General features: G+C 41.7%; 1 protein-coding gene across 6 annotated transcripts in view; it reads right to left on the bottom strand.

Moving 5' to 3' along the window:
- Positions 1–24599, bottom strand: part of COMP (cartilage oligomeric matrix protein) — a 35345-nt gene extending 10746 nt beyond the window's left edge. Inside the window, exons 1-5 of one of the 6 annotated variants that reach the window (XM_083811191.1) lie at positions 23633–24599; positions 20718–20838; positions 5225–5475; positions 3004–3086; positions 746–797 (exon numbers count right to left, since the gene is read on the bottom strand). In XM_083811191.1, coding sequence (XP_083667317.1) covers positions 746–797; positions 3004–3086; positions 5225–5300 — 211 coding nt within the window. In that variant the 5' untranslated portion in view covers positions 5301–5475; positions 20718–20838; positions 23633–24599. Of the gene's footprint in view, positions 1–745; positions 798–3003; positions 3087–5224; positions 5476–13829; positions 14151–20717; positions 20839–23632 lie in introns of those variants that run through there. The other 5 variants (XM_083811192.1, XM_083811193.1, XM_083811189.1 and 2 more) reach the window with 5 other exon arrangements.
- Between the last annotated feature and the right edge of the window lie 1606 nt (positions 24600–26205).

Below are 26205 nucleotides of genomic sequence, written 5' to 3'. Positions count from 1 at the left end.
TAGCATCTCCAAGAACCACGCTTTCCGAAAGCCAGATATACTGAAGTAGGTTCCAGTCCAGAAAAACCATTTACTGGGGAGCAGAGGGCAAAATCTGCATGGGAGAATTTACGACCCTGTTTCCTGAATCCTCTGTAAACACCCTCTTTGCTTGGAAGGTGACAACATTAGGATTGAAGGAACAGCAGATCAATGCCTCTTGGGGGTGATGTTCTCTTCCACTCAGCTCATGAGTTGCCAGCTATATCCCACAGGATACCCGGTGTTCATTCCCAGGCAATTCTAACACAGGCCATGGGCTGGGCTATTAAGAGACGTGGCTGGGCAGCTTTCTGCACTAGAATGCAGCTATGCTGAGAAGTACAGCGTGGCACGTCACAGAACCACTAATAAAGCTTATTTTAGAAGTTGTGGAAGTGCGCAAACACTGAGGATTTGCTGGAAATATAGATGAGCTTTTTCATGCTAATTCTGCACCCCACGCTCAGCGAAGGGGTAAATAGCTTCAACTGCCACTGAGCCACGAGAACAACACGGAACACTGGTCCACGCGTGCAGAATGCTGTGGGGGGAAAAGAGGCATCACTAATATCAAGTATTCCTCTGTGACACTCAGGGTAACTGTGAAACAGGTTAATTCCTTTGGGCAGATGGTCACAGGTGGCATTTTACTACTTGTTTGGACACAAAGGTATGAAACACTTGGAGGAGGCAGTCGAGTATAGAGCTCGGCTCAGTAACTCACCACAGGCATCACACTCCATGACTGTGTTCTTCAGGAATGTTATCTCCTTAATCTGGAAGAAAACAAGAATCATCACTTAGCCAAAGGCTGAGTTTTGCTCCCATGCAAACTAATAGTCCCATCGCCAGAAAGCAGGATGTCCGAGAGCACACAGCTACTTACAAGCAAATTAACTCTTACCCCAAAGTCTATTTTGCAGACTTTCAGGAAGCTCAGGTGGCTTGTTCTCCCTGCTGTAAGTACGTCATTCCCTACCGGAGTGTTCCTACAGGCTAACTAGATAATACTATTCTATTACAGAGGCAGGAAACACTCAATTTGAAAACACAGAAACAAGTGCCATGGAGGAAAATGAATATACTTTATCTGGGTCTTCTGCTCTAGAAGATGCTGTATAAACAGTCCTAGAGAGGTCTGCATTACCTGTAGACTGGGTATTGTATAAGTCAAGTCAGGAGGAGGTTTCCATGTATGCCATTTTTGCAGACATAAATAATCTCTGACCTTGCCCATGCCCATTTTGTGGTCCTAATGTTCTTGCCATGAAGACATTTTGAAACTATTTACAAAGGCTCCTTCAGACTTCCTCTGATCTCCTCTAGGTTCCTATTCCTTCAAGCTTCCTTCAATAAAGAGATAATCTGTTGCACTGGTAGTGAAAAGATGTGGTGGCTTTCATTAAGAAAAGAATATGGGACGGGCAAAAATAAATGTCAGTCTCAAGCTACCACTTTCACGACTCTCTGGCACCTTAGATAACCTAGCAGGCTTCTTTCCTGAAAAGGCCTTACTGCCTATCTACAGCCGATGCTCAGGCACAATTCTGTGACCACCCTTACACACCCCGCGGACTTCATGTTTCCACTATTAAGACATTTCACGTTGTACTTGGACAGAAGCATCTGCTCATGTCTCTCTGCCAGCTCCCAGGTATAAGAGCAAGCTTTCATTCTATGTTGGATTCTCTCTTCCCTCCGACGTGGCCTGGGGTTGTGTATTTTGAACAGTTAATGCTGAGATGCATCTAATCCAAATCCCCAGAACATGTCCCATTAGGAGTGGGTGACAAGAGAGCAGAGGGGAGAAGTTGGAGTGCTGCTAATGAATATCTGAGGTTCCTTTGTGCCAAGAATTCTTCAGCCTTTGGCTCGCGAGAGAAGACCTGGCCTTTTATTAATACTCCTTCTGCTATCCTTATTGCCAAAATCCCAAGGTGATGAATCAGGGAAAAGTAAGTTTAGGAAATCTTTGCACAGATTAAGGCATTATGAACTGCCACCTTGGCTCTCCAGTGACATATGCAAGTTTGTCTTCTGGGGAGGGGTTTTCCTGAAAGCGCTGTTGAGAAAAAGGCCATGGATTAAAAAAAAGTAGGTGGCGAGAGCGAGAGAAAGAACAAACAGAAAACCTATATGGAGAATCAGTGCTAAGCTGGAAGGGAATACTGGAAATCATTGCTCCAGGCTGCCAGGAACCATGTCTGACCTGATTCCTAGTAAACACTGGGTATTTATGCAGAAGCCTGAAATTTGAGAGTAACTCCATGCAACAGATGTTTTTGCAGATTAGAGGCCGCCCAGTATGAACTGGCACTGAGACCTGTCTGCCATTCCAATTAGCTGGCAGGCAGAGGCTGCTGCCCTCAGCTCCCAGAATGGATAAAGGGAGAATGGAACCTTTTTCTGTACTTAAAAGAGAGTTGACCAGACAAACCACCATCTCCTCGTTAAAACGGGAAAGGATCTAAGCACCCAAGAAGTTCCAAAGTTCCTAAGAAACTACCAGAGCCAGAAAGGCTTAGGATTAAAACAACAAGAGGAAAGAATGAATACAGAGCTTGTTTAGACTCCATCTGACTTCCCTTTCCAGGACCCCAATAGATGGCTGAAAGGCCTCTTCCATCTTCCAAGTTTGGATGCTACTGATTTCATGTGCCCGCAAAACCAAGGAAAAAGTGACTTGTTTTTCCAGTTAAACATACATCAACTGTGAGCGTGTGTCTGTTTTCTAAGAGTTTGTTCTCATGTATGCTTTTACCCGACATGGTTCCAAGCAGCAGAATCTGCTGCTTTATCTCAGAATTACAGATCTAATTGTGAGATCACCTCTTGATCTTGGCTTTCACAGCAACTGTTCTACTGCTTATTTGACCAAATGGAAGAAGAGGCCCCCCAGTCCCAGAACTCAGCACTTCAGACAGAAGATTCAGTGACTGATCCCGAGCAGGATAAAAGGAGTTAGGTGCCTTTTTCACTTACCTGCTGTTTCAACAAGTCTCGAACTTCCATTAACACACGGTTAGTTTCTCTCATCTCTTCCAGCATTTCAGGACCAACTTCTACTACAAAAAGCACAGTGGATGGAAAAAACACAGAGGAGCCATTAGCAGTACAAACCAACTGATAAAATTAGCTTAAATTTAACATTAAAGATACAGAATCCTCCACACCAGTCTCTCCCACATCCCAACTAGAAGATGGCTTGGAAATAACCAAGTCTTGCTCTGGGCAGGGCAGACAGGGATCATCAGCCACTGCTGTTACTCAGATAGGTAACAGTTACCCCTCAGCAAACAAATTGGCCTGGCAGTCTGGCCATTGCGGTAGCCGTTAATCTGGCATGGTCTGTGCAGTTCACACATAGGAAGCCTTTGCTGCCAAAAGCAGCAAATTAGTAATTCAGTGCTGTGGAAGTTACTATGAAGGGCACAGCTAAAGCGAGGCTCTTTGCTGAGTCTATCCCAGATGTGCTGCCAAGCACTGAACGTGGAAAAACGGCACATCAGCCATTGCATCGCCCGTTCTCAAGGTCCAGACTTCTTTCTCACAGCATAAAGATGGGTTCTGTAGGGCAGCGGCACTTTCAAATTGCATCACAGTGTCTTCGGGACACAGAAGGTCCATCTGCTCATCCATGCAACACTGCAAAATCCTGTTTAAACTAAGCTGAACAGAGACTATAAATTATATTACAAGGTCACCTAGGGCAGATTAACATGAATTTCTGCTAGATTCTAGCCTTGCCTAGTCGACTGAGGCATGCTAAAAACCTAGTCTATACTCGTCAGCTTCGCTCAAGAAGAACGAATGGAAGTAGCTCACTGTTTCCAGAAATATGTGTTAAGAAAATTTGAACCATTTAAAAACAATTGGACAGAAAGTTCAGCTCTGGCATTCTCCTGTCTGCCATGAGAAAGCACAACCTCATTTCTCAAGGTTTTTCTAGATTAATCAATCCTTTAACAGAAGTCACACCTTGCCTACCGTATGAGCAAACCTTTATGAAGACAAGAATAGCAGTATGTTCGACAAATGGAAGGGAAATGGGCAGGGGAAAATGAGCTGGAGCTGGGGGTCTGCTTCCTCTGCGAACGAAGAATTTGGCAGTGCCAGAGCAGGACGTCAGCCCATGCTACTGCCTCAGTACAACAACTTAGGCATTTTTATGTGACAAACGAGCCTGAAAGCCTCGTGGGTCTTCCCTGCACAGAACGGAGAGGACTTGATGAATATTTGTAACCTCTCCAATACATTTTGGTCTGGGAATTAAATCAAAAGTACCGCAAATGTGTCATTCTAAGACAGAGGGAGTGAATGAAAATGATATTTCCTATTTTATTGAAAACAAGAAGCTCGCATATAATTTTGAACTTCAAACGGAGGTTTTGAATAAACTCTGCATGAAGGCTTCAGGCAGCTTTTGTTATTCCTGGGAAGAATTTTCCATTCTTAGTAGCAAGATATATCTCAAAATAAATGTTTTTTTCTTTTTTTTCTCTCTCTCTCTCTCTTTTTTTTTTTTTTTAAGATTCAAATTTACAATAGTGAGTGAACTACTTAGGAGTGATTTCCAAAGTAAGTCTATGCACTTGCAGACATTTCCATTACTGTGCATCCTTCTCCAAGGGTTCATTCTCTCTGCAAGCACACGCTTGAATCTCTGGTACACGGTCCTTTAGGTCTGAGCCTGCTGCATCTCAGATCCTCTTAGAGCTGAGCATTCTCCTAACAGGCTGTTCAGAAAAGTGGAACTTTTGTCATGAACGTAGCTAAGTTCCTAGAAGTCAGGGCTTCCCTAAGCTCTGTGTGCACAAGCAGAGAGAATATTCAAGACTCTTGCTTTTGGACATGCTGTATAAGCTATTTTAATTTAATCACATGCAAAATGCAGACTAAAATAAATTGTCTCTTGCAGGTCATTACAGAAACACAACAAAATTTCCATTCGCCCTAGAATAAATGTTTTTCTTAAAAAAAAAATAAATCACTACTCAGGAGGGAAACGGGGAAGAAATCTAAGACTGAATATTTAGACAGTTCGGCTTCAAGTTTCATACAAAACCCCTAAACATTGCTTTCAGGCTTCAGCAGATGCAGCTGAAATGTTATCTTCTCCTCATTCTCTGCTGCAAAACAGAATATTCATAGGAGGCTAGAAAGCACAGCAGTCCAGAAAACAGAGAAAATCAGAATTACTTACCTGCTCTTCTCTGCTGACATGATGAAAAAGGATAAGAGAGGCAGAGGAGAAAAACAAAGGCTAGATCTGAAATCATCTTCGAATCTTCAGGCAGTGTGGATGTACGGGCTTCTCTTGCAACAAATTTTAACCTGCAGGTTTGCCTCTGCTCCCCATTAGTATCTGTGGTTTGCTATTTATGAAGTTGCATTCCTTCCTCTGAAGTTCTTATTCTCTGATGCTGGACGACGGGTGGACGTCATTTCTGGCTGCTAGTCCACAGAGAACGTTACAAAAGTAAACAATATGAGAAAGTCATCAGGAGAGTAGCTTAATTTTTTTTTTAGACCAGCTTGCACCAAAATAGGTCAGAAAATTCCAGAATTAAATGGATTTTTTTTTGGATCGGGGTTTTTATTTCTTCTTCATGGACACAGGATAGACGGATGATTCATAGTCCTATCCCTCACAGATTTTCCTTCTAAAACTGCTCACAAGATCACAAAAGCTATGAGACATCTGGACTTCACTAGAGTTTCAGGAAAGGCTCTTTAAACCCCCAAAAGGCAGTTTTACCACTCACACTTGGGGCAGACTTACTGAATCATCTTTCAGCTCCAAAGAGAAGCCATCACACTGTCTTCAGAAAGATATAAGGCAAATGTACTAGCCCTTAGAGGCTGATTCTTATTACCCCCCACCCAGGCTCATCTAAAGGAAGAATGCAGTGCAGAGATAGCAGCATGAAGGGAAGGGAGACTTTGCTGTTTCTTGAATGTGAAGAAACGAGTCTCAATCCAGCACTTTCCATCACTCAGTCTCAATCCAGCATTTTCCATCAGAAGACACAGAGTGGATTGAGAAATCTATCTAGAGCAGCCAAAGAAAATTTGCCCAAAGAAAATCTTAAAGCTACTACATCAAGGAAATTGCAAGTTAAACTGTGACCTATAAAAAAGGTTAGTCTGAAGACCAGTGAAATTCCTCATCACAAATTCTCACTGTTTGATTGTGAAATCTGTCAGTGTGTTTATCATGCAGCGTCCCTGGGGACACTACAGACAAGAAAAGCCCCAGAAAACAGTAGCTCAGTCTTTAAAGTCTTGTAGAAGCAGGATCTTTGGATATTTACACAAAGTTTTTTTCCTCATTTTGGCCTCAGACCTCCCATAATCAGGGAAAAACTTCCCATCCCTGTGGCTATGCACACTTCTTGAAGGTAACTGTGCAGTCTTGTAGACGCTGGTGAGCATGCATGCCCACTACAGTAAGCAAATATTGTTTTATATTACAGAACTGCTGCAGCAGACAGATTTTACATTTTCTTGCACCAAGCAAAATCTATACTAAATATAGAGTTAATTTGCTTCTGTTAACTGGGTGGCATTTGTATGATTCTGCTCTTCTGGCACGTCACCTCATGTTACGCACAGTATGTGCCTTTTTCTTGTGAACCCACCAGAGAAATCAGCTTTGGGGGTCTGTTACTCGTGGCAAGTAAAAGTGGTTTAGCTGGAACTCAGAACAAGTGAGTTTCCCAGTTTTTAAAACTTTTAGGTGCTTGCAGACAAATCAAGACCATGACAACTGATTAGAGAAGATAAAACATTGTTTTTCCAGTGATGGTCTGGGAAATATTATGTTTGCAATTTTTATTTTAAAACAATGAATGGGGGATGAACTCAGTCTCTCTTCCACAGAGACCGAGTCTTTCACCTCAAACAGTGATAGCTGATGTCCCTCAAGGTTATATTTACGATGCTGTTGTCAGGAGGTGAGAGAGGCATTCAGACTTTGCAGACTGCTCAGTCCAGGACCCTACTAGATGGCCTGCAAGGGATCCCATTAGAACATACTGTTGTAGTGGAGAGCTGTAAGCACAGTACTTACAGTACTTCAACAGAAGCGTCATAGGTCATTAACAAAGGACGGTTCTTGCCAGCTATCCAGATTTATTTTTTTTTTTTCCAAGTGAGAAGTCATGAAAGTTGAGAAAGAAAGAGATATAATTCACATGGAATTAAGAATGAACAAGGGTCCCTTGTGAGGTTAGCCTGGCAACAATTCACATCAGATTTGCTTTGTGTGGAGGAATATGTGCCCTTATAGAATGATGAGACGATCAAACTCCTATTGGAATGGAAAGGGAAGGAAAGGAAATGAAAGGGGAAAGGAGGGCATTTTTCTGAACACTTTCATCTACTCAAAATAACAAGCACTATTATAACACTATGAACTGGTGACGATGTTATATGTAAAATTCACTGTATTTTTATTTATGCCCATTATTCAACATCCAAATTAACTAATCAAAGCCATATTATAGAGAAGTTAGATCATTTTCTTTGTTTTTATCATGGACTAAAGAAACTCAGATAATTGACAAAATGAAGAAAGCTCCCAGAGTGACTGCGAAAGACTAAAGGAAAAAAGGGAACCTTTCTCTTCAGAAGAGTATCTTGTATGGGCATGTTGCAAGTCCCCAAAGTACTTAAAGCATCAAGGGCTACCTGCAGTGATGCTGGATCTCTTCACAGGGAAGAGAAAGCGAGAACTTTGGTGACATGGGCAGTCTGCGAGTTCATCCCCATCTCTGTTTTTCCCTCCTAAAGTCACTAATAACGAATTTATTAGTGGAAGCTGGAGAGTATACTGACCTCGCTCACATGAAAGCATGTTACTTGTAAGTAACTTTGCTGTTAGCACAAGACAAAAACTGCAGGTTCTCAAACTCAGTAACATCAGGAGTGTTCACTGCTGAGAAATGACTTCCATTTCCCTCAGCAACAATGGGTATGGGACAGCACGGTGACAGAACCGTGCATCTTATTGCTCTCTTAATGAAATAAACCGTGGTTTATTGTATCTGCATTACACCAGTTATAAATAGCTGACAAATAAGTCTTCTGCATATGAAGGCAGGGATCAGTATGTCTTGACATTCTTCTAGAAACCCAAAGCCACTTCTCTTTACTCTGCAAGAGATTCTGGGATCATTTCTATTCATTAATGGTAGCAAAATAACTGAACAGAGAAAAATGCAGCTAGTTTCTACACAGCTTTCTAAAGTTGAGCAAGACATGGTGTCTCCACACGATGAGGTCATTCCTACCCTTATTTTCCTTGGACTCATTCTGCACTTTTCTTTATTCAGGTCTAATGACTAGAAATCCTTGTAAATCACTGCTCTAATGCAGCTTAAACACACAGTAGCAGATCAGAAAATGTTCAGTCGTGATGTGATTATTTCTGGGTGACAGTTCCTGTTTGAAAAGGACAAATTAAAAAATACCTGATATATCTGAACTTGTTATTATCTGATGGGGAAACATCTCCCAGATTTGTCAATACTATTTTTTAAGCATTACTGATAAAAATAAATAAATAAAATTGAGCAGGAGATAGTGTTTATTTGGGCTTCAGCTTACCCATATTTTTGCTCTCTGCGCAGTGCCAGGTTAGTTACACCTTTTTCCCTGACTGGAGCTGACATCACAAATGAAACTAGCACACAAACAAACAACAAAAAGAAAAGATCATGCTAGTTTAAAGTTTAAATATTTTCCATCTCTGTGTTTTTAACTAATGTTTGCCAGCTGAAGAACAAAAGTCAGAAGGAAAAAGTTATTTTTCAGTCTTGTAAGGTCAAGTTCTAAAAATAAGTGAAAAACACCTACACCCTCTGAAAGAGTGCGCTAAGTTTTACAGAGTTTCTTATATATTCATGGAAAATACATAAGAAACAAAAATTATGTAAAAGACAATCAGTAAAGATTTCAAAAATAATCTTTTCCTCCCAATACAGGTTCAATAGTACCTATGGCGTTCCTGAGCAAGACTTTCTCCCGTGATGAAGACTTCACAACCACTCCAAGCAGCCTTCGGATGCTTTATATTCCCACTGTCAATGTTTCCACGGGATACTATTTAAGCCCACTGCTTCTTTTCTTATTCACTATGCACTCAAGAGAGCAGATTAGCTCCTTCACTGAAGGAGCATTATATATTTGAAAACTTGCATTTCAATTCAATACTGTTACGAAAGAGCCTGGTAATGCAGGTAAACGTCCAGGTTTTATACATCCAATAGAAGAAAAATGGTCACATTGCAGACTGTTGACTGTTAGTTCTAAGCCTTGAAGTCTGAACTATATCATAATCAGTCATGTTTTTTGTTAAATGTCACAATGCATAAAGTATCAATAACACAGAAGGTACATTCTCTATTCTGGTAGACTATAGGATTACAACTGAGGTCGAACCAACCTGACACATTCATGCACCACTCCTTTCTATTTCACTCTTGAGTAGATCAGTAACAAAACCAGCACGTTAGATTTTTTTTGCAGCATCTACTTATTTTGAGTGCTGTAGATGAGCGTTGGCAAATTCCGAAGACAGACACCGTGGAAAGGACTGGACAGTGAAGTTTGATGCTCAGCAGTGAGCAGAACCTTCAGTCTTGTCCTACCTCTCTACCATGTGTTCATGTGTTCCCAGCCAAAACAAACCTCTATCTTGTGAAGTTTGCAAAACATGATTTTACAGCTTGATTATGTACAAATACTTATTTCATCCGTTGCTAAAACACCATCTCAACAAACAAGATTCCTAAATGATTTGTGCTTAGAGCTATTTGCGGTCCTGAGGTAACAAAGTTTAGGTATAAACCAGTAATGTAAATAACAACACCAGTGTGTTATGGAAGGCAGATTCATTATTTAACATCGACACCTACAGGGATGTAAATATTCCATGCAAATTCCATCCCTCAATACATAGTAATAGCCCCAATATGCCTCATTTTATTGCAAGATGCAATAATCCACTACAGGCCGTGCTTTCTTACATGTTTGAAGAGTTACAGCTTGCTGCAGTCTGGTTTATGTCTCCAGCTTTAAATCCCCAAGGGAAGTGAGGTATTGAAGGTCACTGAAGAACTGAAGGCCTTTTTTAAGTACTTTTAATGTTTCTTTCAATTAATCAATGGCAAATTGCAATGACAGAGAATCAAGCCTGCAAAATATAATAAATGGACATGGCTTCATTGCGCACTACGTTAACTTTATCATTCATTCTTCTTGTTGTTTTCTACCCTGCTAGTGGAATTTGGCTAATAACAGTGAAGCCATTTACATGACCTAAAAAAAAAAAAGGCATACAACCCTCTGTGGCAACAGGCAGAATGACAAAACGCTGGACCACAACTGTGGTATCACAGCGACTGGCACGCTGTGACAGGGGAGTCCCCTCTGAGGAAGCTATTGCCTTACAGCATAGAAAGTGGGGCCATCCTTGAAGCAAGATTAGAATTCCAGAAGGGTCAACTCTCCTGCTTATTTCTCCAACGCTGTTAGAAATTTGATGCTTTTATCCATTCTGTGTATGAAAGTCTGACTTTTCAAGCGGACATCGCTTTTCCTTACAGAAAAACGGAACATTTTCTTAGTTTTAGAATGCTAGAAAATACAAACAACACTAAGTTAGTGTATAAAAATAGCTGCTAAATAGTTTCTGAAAAAAGGTGCAGAGATGCCTTCCAGCGTCTGAGGGCTGGCTCCCAAAAATAAGACAGATGAGCCGAGAACACATTCAAACTCTTTTTATCCTCAGCTCCTAGCCCCCAACCAACACAAGTAACCAGAAGCAGCAGGACCTGATTAGGATTTTTCCGTTATTTTTGCTGTTGAATAGCCAACGCAACAAATGCACACTTGATAAGTAGGGGACATTTGTAAGTCATCAAACACATATCAAGTAATTGCAGTCTTTACTCTTTCTCTCTCTCTCTCTCTTTTTTTTTTTTTTTTTTTAAACTCAGTGAATGCTGGAGTAGGGGGAAAAGAAAGTTGCTAGACTGAAAATTTTTAGGTGCATCATCAGGACAGATTTCCTGTGCCTCTGGACCTACCCGAAGAAGCTACCAGTATGAGTTGGAAGCAGCTTCAGTCTCTCAAGGTAGTTTGTATCTTGGTCTCTCTAATCAAACTCCCCCAAAGATAACCAATTTGTAGCAACCACGAGAGAACCACATGGCCTGCATTTTTATTGCCACAATCCTTTTCTTGAGCAAGAACGCTGCTCTACAGACGTGGAATAGAATCACTCAGAAGCTAAGCAGCCTGCACTAGGTCACACCACGCAAGTAAATTGAATCTGAATGCCCAAAGCTCATGCCAGCACTGTAATAAATAAACCATCTTTCTGTGAAGAAGGGGAATCTTCGTTCACAAACATTGGCAAGGAAAGGTACTAAAAAATATGCACATACACGTTCGCCTAAAATAAGCGATAGTACATATTGTCTGGGGCGTCTTACCACCACCATAAGTTGCTGATCTTCCTGGGAATGACATATTCTGCCCTCACTGGCTGAGAATTACACATGGGATGTAGGAACTCTGGGGAGTGTCAACAAAAAAAGCTATACTTTTGCAAGAGAAGGAAATATCAGAAAATATAGCCCTTTGACGAATCAAAAATGTTTAGGTGAACCGTAACACCGCCACAGTTTGGTTTCATCACAGATGTGACCCTGACCTTCCAATACTCAGTGGGCAGCAGGAAACATGGACGAGGCTAACCTCAGCTGCTCAGGTAGCCCAGTCTGCTAGAGAGCTTGATTTCTAGTAGCTCCATCCAAGGACTCTAGTCAGGAAGAGCAGGAGACAAGGCTGGTGACAGGACTGGTGAAAAATCTATACTATAGGTCCAAGGTCTGGTTAGAGTCAAAGCTGAAATACAATACCTTGAACACAAGATCACCTTGAGCGTTGTCCTTCATTGAAAATATGGCCCAGAATTTTGTTTGCTCTCTCTAGAAAGGTCACAGCACTGTCAGATGCTCGCCACTCCTGGGTCTCACACTGATAATCCTACCCCTTCCAAAATGCCTCAGACATGCTGTCAGGATAATGCTGTCTGAAAAGAACAAAGACACCTGGAACTAAAACATTTGTTACAAATCTGAGGGCAGGAGGCCAACCAAAGGGCTCTCGTAAGCCCACAATGCTCACATCGGCCCTCCTTCAGCTTTGCTTTGTCTCTCGTTTAAGCCTGCTAAAGACAAACTATGGCAAATCAGAAGCCCAAGAGGCTGAAAAGCAGTGGTACATTCAGATCTAGAAGAGCTGTCTCCCATCCTTTCCTTCTTCTCAAGCAGCTCGCTGTAATGAGGCTTACAGATGGGGGTGTAAAATACTGCCAGAGCTCCTTCTCCCTACCGCCACCCTGCTCAGAACTATTCCCCAGCATATGTTGTAATCATACACCCAGGAGGGTTGTTAAAACCTTACAGGAAACATCTCACATTTTTTCCTTTACTATTCATGCCATTTTCTATTAGGGACAATAAAGACTTCTAACACTGGATTAAGCTCATTTGCAACAATGAGCTACTATTGCTCCAGGAGCCAGCGGGAGCTCAGACTCGTTGAGGGAACTGGGAATAATTAACTGAATTGTACTGGAAAAAGGGAGACGACCGAAGGCTGTTTTGACCAAGAGAGATGCAAACTGATGCGATGGTTAAGCCATCATGTCTTGCTGGGAATTATTGTTGGGAGTATCATTAATGCTTGGAGCATGCAGTTTTTTCAGTAAAATTGCTTTGGCCGTGGTCTCCCTTTTTGGTTTTCGCTACTAAAAGACACCTCCCAGAGTCATAATGACAATAACACAGTTTTACTGATTGCTTTCACTCGTTGCTCAGTGTGCACTAAGTCACTTCCCAAAACTCTCAGGGATGGCAAACCTTAAAAACAAAAACTCTTCTAAGCAGGCTGGTTTTTCCTTTCCCCTAAGTGATGTATATAATCCATCTCCGTGGTCAAACCTTCCTATTGTGCAATCCAGGGGTCTTCAGCAATAGTGTAAACAGGAATTGTCTCATTACAGAAGGGACTGGAAGTGCTCAGGGCTCTGAGATCACGCATGTAGGTGGGCAGACAGCACGTACACTTTTTAATAGCCTAGGGACCTGTCTTAGGGAGCAGTGACTTGCTTTTGATCATCTCCCAAGACTTACTGACTCAAAGAAACATCTGGCATTGACCCCTTCACAGGCAGAATACTCAACCTGAGGGGCCCTGGAAATCTACTCTTATATGTTCCTGGAGCTGTCTGCACGTGATTAGTTCAGTAGCTACACATAAGCGCACACACTGTGTCTGAATAATGCTATTTCTGTATCATATACACAAGTATTACATAGACGAGTATTTGCTGTCCTCAAATTACTGCTTGCTGGCCACAAGTTGGCACAGACCATTAGCCCTTTGCCATGCAGCTTCAAAAAAAGATCAAGTTTCCATCGCGCCTTTCAGCAAGGAAGATCCCAAGGAACTTGACAATTTATTCATACCTAACACCACCAGAACATAGACACCTTTGGGACAGAGAGCACGGCCAAATATATAACAGAGTGCAGAACAGCAGGAAAAGAAGGGAAACATTTGGCTTGGGACCCCAGAGAAAACCACACTTTTTATAGAGAGAGCCAAGGAATGGTTAGCATCCATTCACAGGAGACAGAACTGTGCTTTCTACGGTCTCATCCCAAAGACCCACAGAGAAAATTTGAACTTCAGAGTTTATTCTGCCTCAGAAGTATGAAGTGGTAAGTTACCTTTTCCAACTTGCTGGACCAAGAGTCCTACTAACGGTGTTCAGACAGACCACAAAGCTGTCCTTTCTGGGGACATCTCAAGGGAACGTCAAGAAACTTTCCATGCCAGAAGTTATATTAAGCAAATTTGTTCAGGCCTCCTGGATACATGCAGCAGAAAGCTGTAGCTTTTTACTAAGTGTTGATTCAAGATTAATGATAGCTCTCTTGACACTTCCTCTCACTGCCTGCAACAGGGCCCATTTTTTTTTTCTTTCCCTTTGCTCTTTTTCAAATAACCTCACCATAGCAATTAGCTCTACTCCTTATATTTAAAGGAAACACCACACACACACCCACACACACAAAAAGCCACCAAAAACCAGAAGGATGATATCAAGTGTGATTTAACAGCTGTAAATAAGCAAAACCAGCACCAAGCAATCAGGTCTTTTCGGGACACCAGTGATTAAAAGACCACCGTTAAGGTACCTGGTAAAAATATCATCTGCAGTCAGCTCTTGCAAGAGACATAAACTTTTTCAGTGGTGCAAATTAGAGTTCTCTTTTACAAAGAGGAAGAAAGGATAGATCACATAGGACTAACTTAATTGCCCTTACATCTTCACCAACCATGGGGACGCTGAAAGCAGTAGGTCACAAGCCTGACCATTGCTTTCTCCAAACTCAACTCTTCAGAATAGCGGGTGGATCAGAGAAAGGGAGAAAAGAAGTTGATCACTAAATACAACACACTTTTTCTCAGGAAGAGGCTACGCACTTAAATTCAGTTTTATTATGAGTAGTTTAATACTTGCATACAGAAACATGACTTTTTCTTCCACAAGGGCAGTGTGGAAACACAGCCTTTGTGAATTACAGTGAAGACTCTTCAGGTGTAGGTGTTTTCTTCAATTGCCAAGGAATCAGGATGACTACAAGGGCACAAAGAATAGAGGGATTTAAGAAGCACCAGCAGATTGGTGAGAGTAAAGTGGCCTCATTTTCCTATACAAAACAAGGATCTTTAATATGAAAAAAAGAAAATGGCGTTATTATTGCAGAGCCCTAATATTCCACAAAAAAATCATTCTTTTTATGATGGTGGTAGAGCAGAACATTGTCTCTCAATCTTTTTTGCTTATACCCCACCTCAACTGATTAATAAACTTTTGTTAGATTTTGAATAAGCAAGAACAAATCTTCTTCCTAGAAACTGCCTTTTGTGCCTTCGTTACTTGTTCCCAAAACCTTGACCACAAAAGAATACCAGCTCCTCAAGGATAAGGAGAGAATGACAAGCCCACTGTCTTCTAGACAGACCCCGTTATATCACAAGGCAGTGTATTCTCCACGCTGCTGTCCCCTCTTCCAGTGTATGCCTGAGGCGTTCCATAGGCTTTCTGTCGAAGATAATTACAGCTGTCACAAGTATGAATAGACTAAGATGTTCGCACGGCCCACGCTCTGGGGGTGGGGAAGGACAGGTATCGTCCTCAGTAGCAGGATCACTTTGTCTTTTTCAAAAGAGAGATCTCATACAATATGAAGATGAATTTTCAAACAGAAATAATAGCACAGATGCAGGCAGCTGAGCTCTCCTCATTCACGTTTGGTTAGATAACAATGTTAAATAATCAGCTGTTCTCATGCAGAAGTATCTCCCCACTGAGGTCTGAAAGCACACAGGTATGACTCAAGAATGTTATCTGAGCTGCAGCGCTCTCAACGCTGAAGGGAATATCGGTGTTACCTCGTCCACGCTACCTAGAAAGGTATTAGCAGGTGCAAGTCAAGAGAATCAATCCAAGAAGCCTATTAGCCTTAAAATGAACAGTTAAATTTGTGAAACTGCTTGCTTCATCTACTAAACACATGCCTTTCCCTGCACACTATATTGTCAGCTCATCTTCCAATACATCTCTTCACACATGCACATTGTATTTTCATGAGCTTTGAGACATTACAGATTACTGGCCTTATTTGAAAATTGTGCTCCTTTGTACATCATTTATAACCTCAGAGGAAAATTCAACATCATCCAGACCATGGGTTGGTTTTTCTTTTCACCCCTGGAGAAATGGAAAAATGGCATGCATGTACACAGGCTCAGAAGTGGTGGAAGCTCTCCAGAAAGATGGAGTTTGGAGACTAATCCAAACCTCTTGAGTTTTCAAGAAAATATCAGACCAGAAATCTCACAGGAATGAACTGGCTCTGGAGATTTCTGGCAATTCCTTTTGCTGACCCCACCCAAATCTGAAAAACAGTCACAAAAGCAAAACTAACATTTTTCACAATATTTTTCAGTATCAAGGTCTGGGTAAAGATTCAGAATAAGTCCTTGCTTCATTTAAACAGCTTTCCCCATCCAAGGATTGCAAGGACACATATTTCATCCAATTGTAATGGTCACAGAATTTCTCTAATTTTAATTCCACGTGGAAACTAGAAGTTCGATCCTCTGTATTTTTGCAATGCTCCCTTCAATAAAGGCCAATTGCTTTTGGCTAGCACAGCAGTCAGTTTCTTCCATTAACCTTTATTCAAGCCAAAACACTTTGGGTGTAAGCGACATTGAGTTCCTGAGACAATGACGGCCAGAGAAATACCTGTCATGAGAGTGGAATCTGAGAGCTCTTCCTAAACTCCAGCTGCCTTGTCTCTCCTTGACATCGTTTCAGTCTTTGAATGCTTTCTGCACAAGCCATTACACCCTTCAACACTTCTTCCAGGAAAGCGCACACAATTCCAGGAACCCCACGCCTCAGGTGAATAAATAGCAATCACAAAAGCAACTTTCTACTGGCGAGGCAGGAGACAATGTTGAAACTGTGAGTCTCTATACACAAACGCAGTAAAGGCTACTGTGAAGGCCAATATTTCCCAAGGAAATCAAATATCATGGTTTGGATAGGAGATGATTTGGAAAGAGTAATGAACATGTCTAACCCTGTATACTCAGCAAAATCTGATCTCACAGCCTGAGATCATTTGCTGGCCTCAAGTCACATCTGGGAGTTACTCCTAACACAGCGGGAAGAGTTGTTCTAGGGAGATCCAAATTCCACTTCTAAAGCTTCTTATAAAACAGGAGCTTTTGCCATTTAGTACTGCAGGTGCCCCCTCCCTTTCTTTTTTCAGATGAGGTTTGTGGTGGCCTCTAGCGGAACATGGAACGAATGATATAATGTGGAAAAAAGGAGTGAGGCTTGTGGAACCTCTTCAGAAGCTGACCAAGCCTTCAGCTATTCATAGCTGAACTGAGGTGGAATTTGTTTAAAACTATATGAATGTGCTAGTAAAGAGTTAATCTCCATACCCTAGCCTAATCCTTCAAATCAGAACCACGTGTAGATCCATAATGGGTCATCCTATAAAGAAAAAACACACTATAATAACAAAGCTTTTCTTCTTTCTGATGTTTCCTGATGTTCATCAATTTGTTGAGTCCACAAGAATAGTGTGCCTTGTTTCATTTCAACCTTTCTGCTTCCTCAGTAGAGAGGAAGTGGACGCAGGCTAGAACTGGATTCTCTTTGTGCTCCAAGAAGAACAAATAGTTCAAGATCAGTGTGAGATCACAGCAATCATTCACATTGTTCTAGTGCTCCAGCTAGCCTAAGATTTGGCTTCTGACTTCAAGACACATAGACTGATCATAAATGAATACACTGTTTCCCTAGAATTATAATTCCTTCCTTCTCTCTGTCTCCTTGTAAGTGTTCATGCTCATAGAAAATATTGGGTCATTTATCCTGCTGCTCCTCAGTCATTCTAATACGGCTTTTCCATCCTTGACCTTGCATGCTTTGGACCTCCCTCAGGCTGTTTGTTATACTGTGCAACTTCTCCTGCTGTAGAAATTCTTCTGCATCTTGGCCAGTGGCCCTGCGTTGCTCTTGATCCAAAGGAATTCATTGCCCAATGTTTAATATTACTTTTTTTGTTTAAATGACATCATTACCAAAGTGCTATTTAGAATTATTGCTCTGCAGACCTTCTTCAGATCCTGTTTGCAATCAGCTATTCCAGCAGAGTCATATATTAACCTGTTGCCAAGAAGGTGGCCTAATATGTTAGTATCTTGTCTGAGATTGGAATGTCACTGACTTGCCAGAAAGCTTCCCATAGCACCTTTGCTCTGTCTTCATACTATAACCTAAATAAAGGCCATAGGATCTAGTTCAACATCATTTTGTTTTCTTAATAACATTTGTTATCAACTGCATAAAACGTTTCTGTGCCCTGGGTTTCTTCCACATGACATAAGGCTCAAGGATTTCTGGATCAGAACTGAGAAACAGTTTGAAAACTTCTGTTTGATCATAAATTAAGCCTTGTAATTCTTTTTATATTAAAAACAGCCCCAGTTCACAGTTTCCAGACTCCACAATGGGTTCATAGAGTTGCCATGGGCCTTGCTCAGGGTCCAGGAATTCAAGCTCCACTTGCATTAGAGCACGTTGCAGCCTCTTCAGCGTGATCTCAGATGGCACCACTTGATAATTGCTGGCCCGCAAGATACTGGAGGGAACAGGGTAGAAGGACTCCTTCTCTCTTTGGATAGGCTTTCCAGCATCTTTCCATTCAATTTGGAAGTGCTGCCAAAAGCCTAGTAGAGGACAGATTGGATCGGGTCCACAGAAGGTCCCAGGGTGTTGCCAACAAGGTGCTGCTGCTCCCAAGGCAAAGACAAAAACAGTAACTGCAGGCACAGGAGCTCTATGAAACACTCCTTACCATCCATCCAACACTTGGAAAGTTTGTTTCAAGCAAGCAGAGGCAAATCCACTACCTTAAGCCCATCGGTTTTAGGAAGCAGATAGTATAATAAACTGAAATGTTCGCTCTCTCAGGAGTAGTGCTAAATCGGGGAGCCCACGGTCCTTTTGATCTTTACATATACTGTTTGATGAAATTCTACCAGTGTCCTGGGTACATTTCCAAGGAACTCATGAGTTCTGGGAAGGCATTACACAGCTACACTGTAACCATTCATGACCTGTGCTCAGTACTGGCTTGGTTCCTCCTCAAATCCACAAGATTCTGCAAGGAAAACATTCTTTCCACTTCAAGTAAGCTTCTCCATCCTGAAACCAGTCTGGTTCAACACCCAACCTCTTCTTGCCCTGCACTCACCCCAGGACATCAGAAAGACAAGGTTTCTAGTGGAAGGGCTTCCATCATGGGAAAACTACTGCAACACCTAATGTATTTGGTTTCCCTCAGTTCTAGATCTGTTTTATTTTTTTCAGGCAATAAATAAAGGAAAAGCAGTCGTTAATATTACTTGTCCTACCTATAGCTGCTAATGCAGTATGAATGTTTTATACTCATTCTGAACCTTTAATATTTGCAGTGGAAAGGTAAGGCCTGGTTGGCAAAGTCTGCACTTCGCATCAAAAGAAACTGAGGTTAAAAAAAAAAAAAAGAGGTGATAATCCTTGGGAGCTGGAGAGCAGAAAACTAGATGGTTGGTATTTCAGGACAAGAACCATTTTGAATTCAGGTGTTTAGTCCAATGGGAATGTGAACTTCTCATGTAAGTCATGTAGCCACATTATATGACTAAACGCAAGTTCTTACATGTATAACCTTCACAAAACTTTAGACGCCCTCCCACAACAAAACCCAAAGGGCAACACACCTAGTTATTGGATTGCTTAGATTATTTCATTTTTAAGACAAGTGCCAAATTAACAGACTTCTCCCACAGCAGGAGGAAGGTTTAACTTGGAAGGATTTACTTTATATGTAGAGAATACAAGTATGTTATTCACTTAAACCATTAACAAAGAAAAAGACAGGCTGGGACTCAAAAAACATAACATTTTTCAAATAACTTGTTCTCTGAATATGATCTTTACAAAAAAACAACCTCACATTTAACCCTGAGCAAGTTACCTTCCCTAAAAGTTAAAAACATGTCTGTAAAGCAGTAATGCTTTGAGGAGAAAGCAAGCTGTTACCACATCAGAAGTCTTGTTGCTAAATCTCAAAGTATTTATAAACTTAAATGAGACACCAGGGATAACCTGAAAATTCACCACTCTTCTATTTTCTCCACTAAAACTGAGGGAGACGCAAAGGTCCACAAGATTCAAACACACATCAAAACCCTTTGTGAAGCACTGGATTTTACATTATACCGAAATAACCTCACTGCTTCTCCATCTGCCTAGGATAACTGCCAGAAATTAAAACAAAGAAACATGTACACTCTTTGTAGTTAATCAAGAGCTTCAAAATTTGTTTTTAAGCTGAGATACAACAACATCTGTTTTGAAGAAATCCCATTTAAAGAAATGGTGATGCCCCTTTAGAAACAGAGTATTTTTAACAAGTCTGTTTCTTCCATAACTCCTACAAAAGGCAGACTTAAGAAGCAACAGATACTCTCAAATGTCTTCTCGAATATATCTATCAATTCCAGCAATTTTTCCTTGGACTTTGAAAGCCATGCCTTTTTGCTCGCAATCTGACTTCTGTGGCCATTTAAGGAGACGTACCTCACTTCACCTAGCACTTTTGCAGACAAAAACTGCAAAAAGCCAGAAGCTCTGTTCTTGAGAAGATTTTTCCCCTTCATTAATTCATTGCATTCAGATTCTGTGTTAACGTGGCATTGTTTAGGATGACCACAAACTTCAGCTGTCTTCAAAGAGTGGAAGGTACAAAGGATTGTAATACATTTGGGGGGGGAGGTGTTATAAATTTTATACTGAATTTTTAACTAGTACTTTAATATCAAGTTACTTTTTCACAGTTTCTTAGCTTTTTAGTATTCACTTAGCTTAGTGAAAGAAAAGTGGTTTGTAGTACAGAGTTTATAGCTAGTTTCATTTACTCGCTTTCATATGTTGCTATTATCTTTTAAGGTCACTTGTCACCTTAATATCCAAGTACCTTTTCCATTCAAGATCACAGAAGAAATGTCAAGATCTTCTCCTCCTTTTCCTTCATTGTTTTAAACTACTGATCCATGACTTCCTTCAGGAATATTTTTATAGCCACAGGGCAATTGAACCTGCAGTAAATCAGTCGAAACAGAAATATTACACAATTTGCTGAAGGATAACAACGTTCATATTCCACTGATAATGAATTACAACACTTTTCCATGAGTTTTCTATGCAACATTACATGTACTCCTGAAATCAAAGCCGGGCTGCATTTACTGGTGCACTTAGATTTCTGGCACCTTAGAGAAATTTTTTCATTCACACACTAATACTTCTCTGATGTCCTTTTAGCTCGTGAAAACACTCTGTGCATTAAAGGGGTTTTTAAAAATGACTGTTCGGTTTAATGCCACTTGACAGAGATCTTGTAATGTGATGTTAAAATACTTGTTATACAAATTTAAGTATTAAGGACTAAAGTCCATAAAGTTATCATAATAAAAAAGTCTTTATTTCCCTCCTACTCAGAACAGCGCTTTCTTCCAGTATTATTGTTCAGATAAAGCAGCCTGCCCAGCTCGTGATGCCTCTGTCTCACTGTGGCTGGAAGTAAAGCTTTACTGACATTAGGGATTAATAGACTGCAGATCCTTAAATACACATGCTCCATTACTTTCAATCTAGCGCGTATTAGGACTGTGCTTTTTCATTCCACAGTAGTCCAATAAATCCTTCAATATTTACTTAAAGGGGTTTTATGGTCCTTTTGTTTCGTGAAGGCATTTATACGAGCTCTGATCTTCCAACATTTGCATCTTCACCCATTAATTTGTGAAAATTAAATAGAAATAAACAAAAATGGCTCCATAGCCTTCTTGCCCACATGCCTAGTAAATGCTGCAATATTTGTTGGTCCAATAGCTAGAGATGGAACAAAAACACAGCCAGCCCAACCACTCCCTGTCCCAACACTGCTACAGACATTCCAATAGGAAAAAGCTGAGGAAAGATTATGAAGTTCTGGGAAAAGATCCATTTTAGCTATTAATGCTTATTATCACATTTTCTAAGGTCTATAAAGCTTTTTAAAGATTATTTGGGATGAAGGAAGCTATAGAAATGTTATGATCCCAGAAGATCCTCCTAAACAAAGGCAAAACGCATGTTGCTATGAACCTGCATGCAGCTCTTCTTGTGATTTTTTTTTCCTGTGCGATGTTAGCTTTCCTCTGTGTCCCTCTTGTGGTAACTAGGCAGAACTGTAACATCTGCAATGGAATAGCTAATTCGTAGCCTTCAAAGATTTGAGCTTTGTTGCTGCATTTTTTTGTGATTTTTTTTTTTTATTAAGATTTTCTCTTTCAAGATGCTTTGATACTGTAATATTCTCAGTATACTCTGACAGGGGAACAGTTTTATTTAAAACAAAACAAAACAACAAAAAAACAACCTACAGGTACTCTTTGCTTTTCCATTTCCTGTTACTCAGGCTAGATAATCTAGGTAAAACTGCATGGGATTTTCATTTAAAGATTTATTTAGAAAAGAGGCAAAAAAAAAAAAAAACAAGAAAAATAGAGAAAATTAAGGACTTTTAAAACAACATGAGTTACCTGCACATTAAACAAAAATGGTGGAGATGTTAAAATGCAGATGTGCAGAAGTGGCAGAGCAGAAAGTAAAGTGATAAAATTTGCATAATAAATTAACTGATTGTATTTCTCATCGTAAAATATGTTAACGTATTGCACAACTGTGGTATTTATTATTATATAGACATCACCATCAGATGTGTAATGTGCAGGCATTCCTTAAGCATTCTTTGTCTAGAACACCTGATCTCCACTTCCTGTTTATTTTCCCCTAACCTGAATTGTTTTATCCCAGGATAAAAATACTTGTTTTTTTTTTTAGCTGACTCTGGCATTTGAAATAGCAGTTTTGCAGATTCCTCACACTCCATTTGATTGGCTCTGAACCCTTCACGTCATCATGACACTTTCTAACACTATCTCCATGGCTTGGAGTTTGCAGAGACCAATCAGTTCGTTCCTTTTCATAACAGCTTGATTTCAGCCTTCTCATGTGCACTCCTGACTGGAGGATGTTATCGAATCCCAGCGACAGTGTGTCTTGGAATGGAAATGAGTTTAAAGGAAAATTCTCTGGCACAGCCAGTTATTTTGAGTCAGGAATGCATTATTTCTACCAACAGCTAAACTGCTGTACACATCCCTTTTACACTTATAATCGTTAGGAACCTTTATTATCACCTCTTCAAGATAATCACCTTAAACTTTCTAGCTCACGCAAGCAAGCAGAAAACACCCTTTTCAAAACTGAATTCTATTCTCTTGGACAGCTTCTTATGGCTGAGTACATCCTGTCAATTCTAGCTCCTAACCATGCACACAAACGGTGATGCGCCATCATTCTCAGATAATGCGTTCTGGTTTTGTGAAGTTATACGTTTTAAAATTTCATATTTTAAATGAAATTTCACAGTCAGAGGGCCATCTCTGGGCCATTAGCCCAGATTTAAAAGATAAAATTTTCACAAAGCATAGCTTACACCAAAAAAAAAATAATTGTAAAGGAAGCACTGTAGTATAGACTGCATACATACTTATCGTTAAGCATACCAAAGTAATACAAAGAGTTTCCAGCATGCAGTGATCTATGATTAAGCAATAATGTCGTGAAATTCAAATGCATCCTTTCCCCAGGCCATTCCTCTGTATTGCTGTAAAGACTAATTACAGTCTTCCTTTTTTAAACACAGTAACCAGGAGCCCAATGGCCACAACTAATTGCCAGTTTGATCCCTTGTCAAAACATATCAATGTGAACTGCAGTCTTCTCACACCTGATGCACTGTGGTTTTATTTTTGACTCGTGTAACAGGGGAACCGGACATACCGTGGGGTGGGGGATCTACAGAACCTCCTCACAGCCCTCTGGCTTCAGCACCTCAGACAGCAGCAAGATCCTGTCCGCAAACACAGCCAACGGGCGCTGGTGCTTCCCCATCAGAAGCCGAATTTACCTTCCGATGGCACAGTCAGTACAGGATCTACAATTTTCAGTGACTTCTCCAAATAACTTCTCTTTAAAAGCATTCTTATTTTCTGTACTATGTAGGGGACAGGGAAAAAAATACAGCAGCACATCAAAACTTTGATCGGTTTCCAAAACTTCTGAGGATTCTTGTAAACTGTCCAGATGTTGCAAGTGTGTTCTGTTTATTCCTAAATAAGTGTTCATACCAAACAACCTACCCGGTTTTACAAATTTCGTCTTCAGATTAGCTCTCATTTTCAAGTCAGATTTTCTATTTTCTAACAGTTAGTTTCTGGTTTGTTGTAAGAAAGCACGAATTCAGTTTATCTGTGGATGCTTTCCAACCAGATTATATGTGGGTTCTAATTTAATTGCGTTTCGACTTCAGCAATCAAGAGTCTCAACATTTGAACTGTCTTTTAACACTGATGAAATTACATGTGAGTACACGCTGACTTATCTTGATGTCACCATATTAAATTAGAGCTGATGAGACAGTCATAAGTCCACAATCAATTTTCCATTCTATCTTTTGATTTTAGTGGTATGTTTGATTAGACTCTTTTAATCTGAATCCTGAATTAAGATACCTTTATGATAAGCTGTTGGTAGAGTCTATTCCTTCACAGAAGCTTAAAGCTAAAGATGAATTCAAACAAACTGTATGTAGAAGTGACGACTCCTGCATTCTCTCTATTTGTTAATTTTCCCCTCCTGTACTTGGTGCACTATTTTCCTAGGAGGAAGATCCTTTTCAATCTTCATCTAGATCTTTTCAGCTTCACAGCTGCAAATCTGGTACATTGTTTCCATTCCAGGCTTTACCCTACACCAAAAGCAAGAACAAAATTGAAGTTACTTATATACTTGTATACTGACATACATTTGCATCTTAGAGTGGAAGGCTTTATTAGGGAAAAGGGACTAAATATCTTAACCTTTCGTATCAATGCTTTTCACAACACTCAGGAATTATCTTAGAAGAGCTTTGGCTTGTGCTAATAATGTTGAAATAAGGGCACCCAAATCCCAAACTTGCTGTTTATTTACGGACTGAAGCATGTACTACTCATCTCCGCGCAGCCCAGTCCTTCGTCTTCCAGAGAGCATCCATGGCCCACCCCACTCCACTCATCTTGTACCAATTCAGCCTTCAGACTATCACACAGTTGTATTAGGTATCACAGGCATAGTAAGTATTACAGCTGGAGCAGGCATTACCATAATACCAAATCCTTCTTAATCAGCACGTCTGTCTCGAAACTCTTAACACCCCTGCAGAGCTCCCTTGCCCAGGCCGTGCCTCCAGTAGCAGACGCCACACACCCCTTTCACACAGGGATGAGGCAGGCCGCAGCAGCAGCTCCAGGCGGGATGAAGGACGGGATGAAGGCCCCAGGCTGCCACCACACCTGCCCCTGGCCCCTCACGTTAACCTGGTGGCACCACGGGGGGCACCCCCCAGCTTTGCACCCCGCAGCTGCTGCCTCCGCCAGGGCCGGCGGCCAGCACAGCCCTTCTCCTCCCTGCAACCGCCCTGGGGCCCTTCGTGGAGAAGATGCTGACCACCTCAGGGCGATTGATCCGCCACCTCAGGGCGATCCACTCCCTCGGGGCTATCTGCAGCCACCTCAGGGTGATCTGCAGCCACCTCAGGGCGATCCACAGCCACCTCGGGGCAATCTGCCACCTCAGGGTGATTGATCCACTCCGTCAAGGCGATCTGCTACCTAAGGGTGATTGATCTGCTCCCTCAGGGCCGTGCTGCCACCTCAGGATGATCAATCCACCACCTCAGAGTGTTCTGCTCCCTCAGGGCGATCTGCCGCCACCTCAGGGCGATGGATCCGCTCCCTCAGGGCAATCCAGTCCCTCAGGGAGATCTGCTGCCACCTCAGGGCAACTGATCCTCCACCTCAGGGTGATCCACTCCCTCAGGGCGATCGATCTGCCCCCTCAGGATGATCCACCGCCACCTCAGGGCAACTGATTCACCACCTCAGGGCGATCCACTCCCTCAGCGCGATCGCTCCGCTCCCTCAGGGTGATCTGCCACCTCAGGGCGATTGATCCGCTCCCTCGGGGCGATAGATCCGCTTCCTCAGAGCGATCGATCCGCTCCCACAGGTAACCCAACCCCTCAGGGAACCCTCCCCGCCCCCTCAGGGCTCCTCCGCCACCTCAGGGCGCTCGCCCCCCCCCCCCGCATCCCGCCCCGCCCTCCTCAGCCCGCCCCCCACCTCCACTCGAGGGCCCATTGGCCGCCAGCGCAGTCAATCACCGATCAGGCCACGCCCCCTCCCCCCCTACACCTCATCCTCTCCCTTTGGCGCCAACCTCCCTTTGCCCCCCCCCCCCCCCCCCCCTTTACCTCCCGCCCCCTCCCTCCAGGTGTCGCGCGCCCCCTCAGGCGGCAGCCCCGCCCCCCCCCC

This window comes from Anser anser, assembly GCF_964211835.1.
Source record: "Anser anser genome assembly, chromosome: 25".
Lineage (NCBI taxonomy): Eukaryota > Metazoa > Chordata > Aves > Anseriformes > Anatidae > Anser > Anser anser.
Note: the sequence above shows the minus strand (reverse complement) of the source record. Positions and strands in the feature narration are given on the sequence as shown.